Source organism: Perca fluviatilis, chromosome 2 (genome assembly GCF_010015445.1).
Source record: "Perca fluviatilis chromosome 2, GENO_Pfluv_1.0, whole genome shotgun sequence".
NCBI classification, from domain to species: domain Eukaryota; kingdom Metazoa; phylum Chordata; class Actinopteri; order Perciformes; family Percidae; genus Perca; species Perca fluviatilis.
Window position 1 is genome coordinate 40,869,688 of NC_053113.1, and position 11,226 is coordinate 40,880,913.

The following is an 11,226-nucleotide window of genomic DNA, read 5'->3' on the forward strand; positions in this document are numbered from 1 at the left end:
TTCTGGGGATTTTTTTCATTAGACAAGTTGACATTTGAGCAGCTCTGAGAGCGTCAGCACCTCGGTCAGTGTGCCAGCGTCGGTCTGCCTCCAGTTTTCTGCAGGAACTTTGCTACTGTCTGCAGGGGAAACACAGGAGGAGAGCACAGGCTAGGGTAGAAGTGAAGGAAGGGAAACAGAGGAGAGGGAGAGGGAGAGGAGGTGATCAGAAAGGAAACAGGATGAGAAGAGGAGAAGACAAGGAAGGCAAGGAGATGAGATGAGGTGAGGAGAAGGACACAAGATGAGGAGATGTAGGAGTTGGAAGGAGGTGACAGAAGACAAGGACAGAAGGAGAGGAGGAAAGGAAACAAAAAAAGATGAAAGGAGAGGAAAGGACAAAGAAGGAGACCAGAATAGAAGAGAGGAGAAGAAATGTGTAGGAATAAGGCGAGAGGAGACAAGGTAAGAAGGAGAGTCCTTCATAAAGTGGTGTATTTTGCACATTAGAACTGGTTTGTTCGTTAGTTAAGTTTGTTATTGTTTTATTAATTATTATTCTTTTTTATTTTTTAATTAATTTTTTCTGGTATGATATGTAGCCTACTGTTTGTCTAGTTATAACTTGTATTTTGTAAAACTTGAATAAAGCTCTACTAATAAAAAAAAAGTAAGAAGGAGAGGAGAATAAAAAAAGAGGGAAAGGAGAGGAGAAATAAAGAGGTGGAGAGGAGGAGAGGGTGATGTAGCAAACACTGTGGCCTTTCAGTAGTGCTGCCAGTGAGGGAGTTCAGACCAGCACAGTGTGTTCTTTACTGATCCCTGCCCACTCTGTCACACACACACACACACACACACACACCCCTCTTTCTCTATTTCTTAAATAGCCTACACTCAAAACACATTCTCCTGCTCACACGACACACGCACGCACGCACGCACGCACGCATGCACGCACATCCACACGTCCACACTACAGCCACTTGTTGAGTCGTGACGTATCCAGTTAAACGTTTCAGCAGTCACACGACAACGGCACCACAGCATTACTTTCATTTAACAAATATAGTGTGACATCAGGGATTAGTGCCAGTCGCTAAACATAAACTCTCTGGCAGTGGCGGGGGCGGGGTTGGAAAAGGGGGCCAAAAGCTCCTTTTGCAATGTCCACTTGGCTCACGGCGCTGCGGCTTCACATTCCATGCCTTTTTCTCTGCCTCACGACCGCCGTGTTTCCTGCAAGGCAGGAAGTCAGCTCTGTTTCCTGTCACAGTCCACTTTCATGTGGTCACTTCCTCGTGTTTTGCCAGCGCCGCGGCTCTGTTCCGTTGACTCGGAGAACGAAGGTGGTGCATCTCGCGGCGGGTTGAGGCAGAACAGAGAACAGTCTTTTTCTTATCTCTGGCTACATTAAACTAGCCTTCAGAGTTACAGTAATGTCAGGCCTGCTTTCATAGCATTACACCATTTCTTATGATTAGTATGATTCCTCAAATCAACAAAAAGGTTGTTTCTTTTCCACATTAACTGTGTAATCATTGCAAGTAACATTGGATGTGTTGATATCATTTTGCAGGCTACTCTGTCTTTGCACAATCTTTTTTTATTTCTTTTCCAAAGCTGTCTCCATTATTTTGTTGCATTTTCTTTTTGTGGGAAGAAACAAAAACTCTCACTTTTGACATTGGACGGTGTTATTGTCATATTTTTATACAACACAAGATATAACTGCCCTTGAGCGACGGTTATCAGAGTTCACTTCTGTGAAATTGCGGGTTTTGTAACCTTGCTGAGGAATGTTGATTGTAATGGCTGCCTGGCTGGGAATCCTGCCTTTACTGTTTCCTAAGAGATACTAACAAGTTGGCTCTGATTACGATTGAACTTTGCACACAGTGATTAGCTGGAATGTTAAAATTCCTGTGTAATGCGGCCAGAGATAATTCAGTGTCACATACAGTTGCCGGATCCCAAAGAAAAAGTATGTATATACATATATATACATACAAAGTAGTATATACTATGTATGTATAGGTTTTTTATTCCTTCTGTGTATATGTTTAAGGTGTTCTGGTTCCCCAGTTTGGGATTAATAGTCTCTATCTATCTATCTATCTATCTATCTATCTATCTATCTATCTATCTATCTATCTATCTATCTATCTATCTATCTATCTATTAATCTATAAAACAAGTAAAATAAGTAAATTAACAAATGTAGCAAGCCATGTGTCTACTGTTTTTGATTCATATATGCATGTCCGTGTGTGTGTGTGTGTGTGTGTGTGTTTGTTTCACTAAGTGTCTGACTGTGTGTTCATGCGTGTGTGTTCATCCCAAATCGCGTGTGTTTTGAAACCACAGTATCACTGGCTGCAGTGGAGAAAGCAACAAAATCAAACCCATACTGCGCTGCTGTTTGTCGTACTGCCATTGCACTAAAAACATGGGCTGGCTCTCTCTCTCACACACACACACACACACACACACACACACACACACACACACACACACACACACACACAGTGGGAGACGAGGCTTTTCCATTGGCCCAGACACCCTCAGCCACACTCCCCACACAGCACGCCGAGTTCTGCCGAGTTTTGGTATTTCCCATCAGAGCAGGTTTTATGACCCTTCACTTGTACTCAAGTACACCCCCCCCCCCTCTTGCATTAAGACAATTTTTATATATTTTTTTCAAATGTTTTCCATCGCCACATCACCCAACATATTGACTGTATAATAAGCCAAAAGAGAAACCAGAGCCTCCAAAGTAGACACTTAAGCTGGGAGTTTCAGCAGGGAGATATAGGGCTGTAGCAGGACATCCCGGCGTCCGCACTCACATTGCAGTCATTCTTTGTTGCAGCACAGCTGAAATTACCAGCACTCTTAGCGGTCATGGGAAAGAGAGGCTCATGACCAGACTTTACTCCTCGCATTTTGTCATAGCTACCCGTGTAGCGAGGGGGGGGGGGAGCATTTGCTAGGCTAATCAGGGAAGGGCTGTCACGGTCCTCAGATCATGCAAACTAGCCTGAGACTATTGGCTGAAGCAGTCAGGTCATTTGATTCAGAATTGTATTCATGTGTGAGCCCGAGCGTCTCAGCTCCTTCAGGGAGGAGAGGAAAGAGGTTGAGAGAAGGAGAAGTAGATACAGAGAAGGAGATGTTGAATGTTAAACAGGAAAAGGAAAAGAGGGTGTTGTGGCTGGAGTGTTTGATAGAGCAGATTAGTCACTTAATTGATCAATTGATTGTCTGGACGTTTGTCAACAGCACTTCTGATAAATAATTAAAGGGGGATTCCACCAGTTTTACTCCTGGAGGTCAGATTACTTATCACGAGGGGTCCTACTCAAAACACTCAATCTCAATCAATCTTCTGTGGCTCTTGAGGGAGCATCATCAGGGTTATCTCAGGGTTATCTCAGCTTGGGCTCAAGACATACAATTTTAAACTAAAAGCCATCGTTACAAACTGGGGTTGTGGCGTTGGAAAGATGTTGGCATTGAGGAGTCGGTGATGGGTCTGATAAAAGACGGAATTAAGTTGCATTTTGGAAAATGTAGGATGCAGTGTTTTAACCCTCCTGTTGTCCTTGGGTCAAATTTGACCCATTTTTAAAAAGAAGTTTCCATTTCAGAAATGTTTGGCTTTTTTCAACCAAACTGTCAAAGAAAATAAACCAACCATTACTCTTCACAAGTAACAAATATGATCAGTTCACAAAAAAATTACAAAAGAACATAGAAAAAAAGTGACATAAATGTTGTAAAAGGCTTCAAAAACGCAAGAAATAAATTGACAAAAACATTAAAAAAAATGCTGAAAAAAATTGACAAAAACATCCCAAAAAACGCTGGAAAACAATCAACAAAAACATCAAAAAAATTGCTGGACAAAATCAACAAAAAAATCGCTTGTAAAAAATTGACAAAAACATCAAAACATTGCTGGAAAAAAATCGACAAAAACGTCGGAAATAGTGACAAAAAATCGACAAAAACATCCAAAAAGTCGCTGGAAAAAATCGACAAAAACGTCGTAAATAGTGACAAAAAAACTGGAAAAAAAATCGAACAAAAATGTTGGGTAAAGTGACAAAATGTTGAAAAAAAAGTTTTCATTTAAAATTTTTAGCCAGAAAAAAAACTAAAAGTTACGTGGTCAACGGGAAGACAACACAAGGGTTAGGAGCTTGACCCATACCAGGGATTCAAAGTCAGGATATCGCGGGGCGGCTGTGGCTAAGTGGTTGAGAGGTCTCCTGCCAATCGGAAGGTTGGTGGTTCGATCCCTGGCCCTGCCGAAGTGTCCTTGGGCAAGACACTGAACCCTGAGTTGCCCCCGATGCTGTGCCATCGGAGTGTAAATGTGTGTGATTGTTTATCTGATGAGCAGGTGGCACCTTGTACGGCACACTCAGCCACAGTGTATGAATGTGTGTGAATGGTTCCTGTACTATGTTAAAGTGCTTTGAGTAGTCGTTAAGACTAGAAAAGCGCTATATAAAAACAATCCTTCTTCGATTTTGACCATTCTTTTAATTTAAGTCATATATGAAGCAAAAATGCCAGATATTTACTGTCTCTAGCTTGTCAAATGCAGATTTGCTACTTTTCTCTGTTTTATATTAGTGTAAAAATGATTATCAATAATAATATCAATAGTTGAAGACATCACTTCGGGCTATGGAAAACTGTGACGAGCAAATTTCACGGTTTTCTGATTTTATACAAATCATTGATTACCAAGTCGAGAACTGAATCAACAATGAAAATAACTGCTGCGTAGGACAAGATTTCAGAGTCAAGAATGAGAAGAGCTGGTAGAGATGAGGAGAAGCAGAGGTGAAGACTGTGAACCAGATGTGAAGCAGTGACTCACAGCAGGAACAGGCTTGATGACGTGAGCCACTCTGCACGCTAAGCTCTGCGTGTGTGTGTGTGTGTGTGTGTGTGTGTGTGTGTGTGTGTGCCGGGAGTTCCAGCCTCTTCTTCCGAAACAACAAGCTTTACGCATGCACAGTAACGTCTGGCCAAGGCTCATTACTTCATGTTGTGGCCTGGACACAAAACGATACCGAGCCAGAGTGTAAATTATTCTCTGAGGGTGAATGGTCACTTCAATAACAGTTTGGGTTGATTTAGAGTTCATTTAGAAATCATAACTATAGCTATAAAACTAAATCAAGTCTGAAGTGCCCCCGGTACTGTCACTACAGTGGTTCCAGTAAAGTAGGACAGAAACGGTGGCTCACTTTCTCTGGTTTGCTTAGCAGACGTTTGCCCAATATCCCCTCTCGTGTTTGCTGTGTTTTAATAATGCTTCACTAGCTTCCTGCACAAAAATTAGTTTTTCCACTGGGGGTGTCACTAAGCAACGTTAGAGCGCAGCATTAATGTGTCTGTAAGGAGGAAAGATTAGTCTGTTTCCTCCCTTTGATTCTGTGCTGGTTCAGACAAGACACGTAGTCAGGTGGAATGTGAGCGTTTTACAATGGGCCCTTCTGTTTTTGGGAAGGAAATAAAGGCCCACATCTACAGTATGTTTGGAGATAAGAGTGGCTGCAGTTTAATCCTTAATGTTGTTCTGTTCAGGATGTATTGCTCATGGAGTGAATTTATTGATTCTTGACTTATTGATTATCTAGTGTGTGTGTGTGTGTGTGTGTGTGTGTGTGTGTGTGTGTGTGTGTGTGTGTGTATTTTATTTATTAAAAGGATCCCCATTAGTTGACGCCGGGACGACCAGCTAGTCTTCCTGGGGTCCAAAAACAACATTTAATCAGACAATATAAAAAATGTTCATGACATATACAGAAAATAAAATAAATAAAACAAAACAAAATAGATACAACAATATCTGCTTACAGAACTAAATTACAAAAAAGACAAAAAAAAAAATTATTAAAAACAAACCAAGCAAATAGAAAAATATCTCGAAAACAAATTTCTATATTACAGTATATTGCATGGCATATACATTTAAGGTAGCTCACATAGACAAAGAAAAAAATAAAATATGTGTGTGTGTGTGTGTGTGTGTGTGTGTGTGCACATGCATTTCTTTGAAATGCGCATGGCATGAGATTGTTGAGTACTTAAACAAGATCTCCCCTTTCTCCTGTGTAATTCAGCTGAAGCCAGGTGTGTTTTTAAAAGACAGCCACCTGTACGGACGGATTTGCACTTGTGCGCTAAAGGAGACCGGAGGTGTTTCTGGGAAAAGGGCAAACGCAAATCTCTGCTCCTCACCCAGCTTCCCTCTTTGTCCCTCTCCTCCAGAACTCCATCAGACACAACCTGTCGCTGCACAGCCGCTTTATTCGCGTCCAGAATGAGGGGACGGGGAAGAGCTCGTGGTGGATGCTAAACCCGGAGGGCGGGAAGAGCGGCAAGTCCCCGCGACGCAGGGCAGCCTCCATGGACAACAACAGCAAGTTCACCAAGAGCAGAGGGAGAGCAGCAAAGAAGAAGGTACATGAATTAAAAAAAAAAAAAAATAACATCTAATGTTTTTTTTGCTCCGACATCGCTGATTTTAAATTTTTTGAACCATGCCAAGATTTTCTTTTATCTCAATTGTCTCTACGCTATTTGTCTATTTTTCAAATAAAAGGTCAGTGGGGGTTGATTAGAGTGTTTTCATCAATTATTATCAAATATCATTTTGGTTTTTAAAGAGCTGGTTGATATGTCAGCATAATGCATCATGATAAAGACCAGACATCATACAGGATTTGGGTAATATTCTAAGCCAAAATTGGTCTTTTCTTGGTTTTACTGGCTACATTACAGTAAAAACAATTATTAAAAAAATGTTGAACTCATTAATTAGCCTAGTAGAGGAGAAGGAAATGAACTCTGAATGATTCAATGTTTGGTAGTCATATGCACACCGCTAACTTTTTTCTTATTGTTTCTTTAAGTCGTCGTGTCTGTAATATTGTCTCATTATTGATGCAATATTTATTAGCACGATTACTTTTGTGTTAGATTTTTAGTACCGCTAAACCCTGTGTTTTATTGCCAGTGGTTTCTGCCCAAAGCATATGTTACCCTGACTGTCTCTGGCACATACCGTATGTCTATTGGTACGCTGAGAGTGTCCCTGTCTCCCCACAGCTGTCCCTGCAGGGCGGCCCTGACGGAGGCGCAGACAGCCCGGGCTCCTACTCCAAGTGGCCTGGCAGCCCCAACTCCCACAGCAACGACGACTTTGATGCGTGGAACAGCTTCAGGCCTCGGACCAGCTCCAACGCCAGCACTCTGAGCGGCCGCCTCTCCCCCTTCATGCCTGAGGATGACCTCGTGGAGGCAGACGTGCATATGGGCTACCCAGGAGCCCCCGGGGCCAAGATGACAGCCACGCTGCCCAGTCTCACAGAGATGACAGGCTCTCTGGGACACAGTTCGGAGAATGTCATGGAGAACCTTCTGGACAACCTGAACCTGCTCTCGCCCAACAACTCTCAGGTCGGAGGAGGGGCGACGACCCCTGGCTCCTCCCAGTCCTCCCCCTCTCCGATGATGCAGCCGAGCCCTGGGTACCCCGCTTACAGCTCCCCCAGCATGGTCGCGCATTCTCAGCAGGAGTACCGCAAGTGTGGGTACGGCCAAGCAGGAATGAACACGCTGTCGCCAATGCCGCTGCAGACATTGACCGAGAGCAAGCCCAGCTTCGGGCCCGGGATGGGCCAGTACAGCTGCCCCGCGGGGCTTCTGAAGGAGCTGCTGACGTCCGATACAGACCAGCACGGAGAGCTCATGCCGTCAGTGGACACTGTGGTGTCTCAGTCCAGCGGGGGCTGCATGCTGCCGCCATACAGCAGCAGCCAGCATGCAGCCAAACTCATGGGAGGAGGGAACGGTCACCTGCACGGCCTCTCTCACACTCACCCCCACAATGTGCACAGCCAGGCCCGGGCCACGTCACCGGCTATGAACGGCCGCTTGCTCATGTCCCTGAGCCACAGCGGGGTCACCACGCGTTTGCCTATAGCTAAAAGCCCGATGCAGATGCCTTACGGCCTCTCCAGCCACCTCAGCGCGGGAGGCATGCCTGGGGGCTTCTTCCCTGTCAACACCAACGGATACGGCCGACCAGGCCTGCCACAGCCCTTGCACCCGGAGAAGCTGCCCAGCGACCTGGACGACATGTCCATCGAGAAGTTTGAGTTTGACATGGAGACGGTTCTCCATGACACTCTGATGGACGGGGACTCTCTGGACTTCAACTTTGATCCGATGGTGACCCAACAAGGTTTCCCCCACGGAGTGAAGACCACCACACACAGCTGGGTCTCAGGGTAGAAACTAGAGTGCTGTTGCTGTTTTGGTAAAAGCCGCCATAAGAACTCATTTGAGAATATATTTTAAAAAAAAGTGTATCCTAGGATGTTTAATACTCAACCAAACCTCTCCTGCAGTTACTGGACCATCAACATTTCTATTTCAAAAATACTCTTCGGATCACTTCAGCAGACTGAGACTGGTCGTGATCAGCTGAGGCCGCCTCTCCATTAGAGCCCCTGAAATGGTGAAGATGAAATCTGAATTATTTTTGAAATATCAAATAATTTGTACAAACTAAGTGCCAAACATTTTTGCCTTAACATAAGAGCCAAACTGAAACACGCCTCTCCGGTTTACTCACTAAAGTTACAGATACTATACAGCGGTTGTGTCTGTGAATTTTTTGCAAGAGACAACTTTATCTCATCATCATCAACAGCAGCAGCACAATCTGTAGAAGTGCACCAACTCATACCACAATGTTTACTGTGTTTCCACAATCCAACTTTTTGTATGTACAGCGTAGTGATCCTTGATTACCACTACGGAAGAATTATGAAGGCAATCTGGCTCATGGGTGTTTGTGGACTGACATGACGTAAAGTGAGAGACTTCTCAAGGGATACTCGGACGATGTTACATAATAACTCGCTTTGTTGTTGCCCGAATGTACATAGTGTCACCATACGGTTTGTAAAATCAGGCATCTTAGTGTATTTTCTAAGACTGTAAATAGTGTTTACAGAGCAGAAGCAAACGTCAAGGCAGCAGAAACTGGATCCGATTCTTTCAAACACACGTGTCGAGTGGACCGATCTGTGCTTGAGGATTCTTCTCAATCAGGCTGTAAAAATGCTTACACACTTTCTGATTTCTTGTACATACATTAAGAATGTATATTACAATGATGTAGTAGATGTTTACTGGATTGAGTATAGAGTAGTAGAGTATATATGAGTATATATTTGAGACCTAAATTATTTGTGGTTAATATAGATTTATGCTGGTGCATAAGCTGCACTCAGACATCAGAATTGTTCTGAGTCATTGGTCACTCTGAACCTTAATACCACAGGGGCCTATTTATTGTGCCTAACAAAGTAGACATCGACTGCAGGCTTGAAGGGTTTTATATTTTATTGTAAAATGTCTACGGTCCAGAAGATACTCAAATCCAGCAGTCTTGAAGAAAAGTACAGTGAAGTCTTTATTTCCAGTATCCTGCTTTCACGGGTTTTTTTAGAAGTTGAGAAGAAACAAGTGACTGTAGATTGTCACTGTTAGGGTTTCCTGAACGCTTCGCAGCTCTGTGAATGTTAAGAGGTCAAGGCAGGTTGGTGGATAAAAGATATTCTCAGTGCTTCTGAAGTCCCATACCTGTCAGAGATTGTCACTAAAGACACTGTGAGTAACCAGCCTGTCCCGTGTTCAGTTTCAGAACTTTGTTCTGTTTTTTTTTTAATAAATGTTCTTCTTTGTCTCAAAAAGGTTAGTGTGACTGATCTAAACAGTACAGTCCGATTCCTTTTTGTCCAAAAAGAGCCCTCTGATGCTGTCAGTAGAACCAGCTTAACTGCTTTGAACGAGACTCCACTTTCACTCTGCCCCTCCTACCTCTACCCAGCTCTGTCTTTTTCAACATTTGATAGCATAAAGGTAACGTGACTTGATAGCTCCAATCATCTTCTTAATAACTAGTCTATTTGAATTATTTTTTTAGCCCCTGAAAAAAACGCCACTAAGTGTTAAGTATTTAATCTAGCATGTATATTTGCATTTTCTGACTTGCTTTTCCCACTTATCGCTGTACTAACAATGAGCCTGTCAGCCTGTCAGTGACTTATTATACCGAGTCACAAATAGTGTCCGAGATTGTGGCTACCTTTGTGAAGACGGTGTCTGTAAACATGACTGCTTCTAACGAAGTCGACTGGTTCGGTGGCTGAAAGACCACGTGGTTTAGAGATAACAAACTAAAACTGCTTATTCTGCATTATTGTCAATTATTGCATGATTTATCCAGAAACCACACATATCAGCGTGTGTCTGATCATGTGCTGTCGAGGGCGCTGAGTATGCAGGTTTTTATTTAAAGTTCTTAAATTAGTTCAGTCTGTTCTCGTGAACCATTCTTACAAATAGCTACGAAAAAGGAATGCACTGTAATTCGTACGTATTTCACGTATTTATTGCTGTATGCACCACAGTGACTACCGCTGTATAAGAGTACAACACAGCGACGTTCCACGCTCCGGTAACGCCGGTAATTTGGCCAGATGTCGCTCTTTTCGGATGTCCGGTACCTTCCGCTTTCTTTGTGTTGTAATTTTAAACTCCGGTGGATTTGTGAGGACTATGGTTAACTGCTCCTCAGATCTCTGCAGGGTAAATCCAGACAGCTAGCTAGACTATCTGTCCAATCTCAGTTTTCTGTTGCACGACTAAAACTACTTTTGAACGTACACATGTTCCACCAACAGCCTTCCCGAGGCTATTTTGCAGAGGCACCGTAGACTAGCCAGACCTTCCTCCGCAGCGCTGTGGAGGAAGGTCTGGCAATGCAAGACTACTGTGACGCTCACCGTTGGTTGACTAAACTCAACTGCAACGGCCTTTGAAACGACCGGCACCGCGCGGTTCTCTGCAGCCGGCTCACAGTCACCTTTTCTCGGCTAAATTTAGCTGTAAAGACGGCTGAACCTAAGTGTCATGTGACCACCGGCCGGCAGTCGCCTAATTTGGTAGGCTGTCACACATGTTGTGCATTTCGTACGATATCATATGAGCCCAGTAATGAGAATGCGTTGATTATTAGTTTGGGTGTTTGGTTGAAATGAAAACTTGCATACTGCCAGTAATGGCACATGATCTGACATTGATTTTTAAGAAAGCCAGTGAGTGGGGCAGGTTTAAGAAGAGTCAAATGAAATCTTGACATTTCAA

The 11,226-nt window shown here is 43.4% G+C and overlaps 1 protein-coding gene across 1 annotated transcript in view; it reads left to right on the forward strand.

The window, feature by feature from the left end:
• Positions 1 to 10,708, forward strand: part of foxo1a (forkhead box O1 a) — a 34,229-nt gene extending 23,521 nt beyond the window's left edge. Inside the window, exons 2-3 of the mRNA XM_039778055.1 lie at positions 6,274 to 6,465; positions 7,114 to 10,708. Coding sequence (XP_039633989.1) covers positions 6,274 to 6,465; positions 7,114 to 8,301 — 1,380 coding nt within the window. The 3' untranslated portion in view covers positions 8,302 to 10,708. The remainder of the gene's footprint in view (positions 1 to 6,273; positions 6,466 to 7,113) is intronic.
• Positions 10,709 to 11,226: the final 518 nt, after the last annotated feature.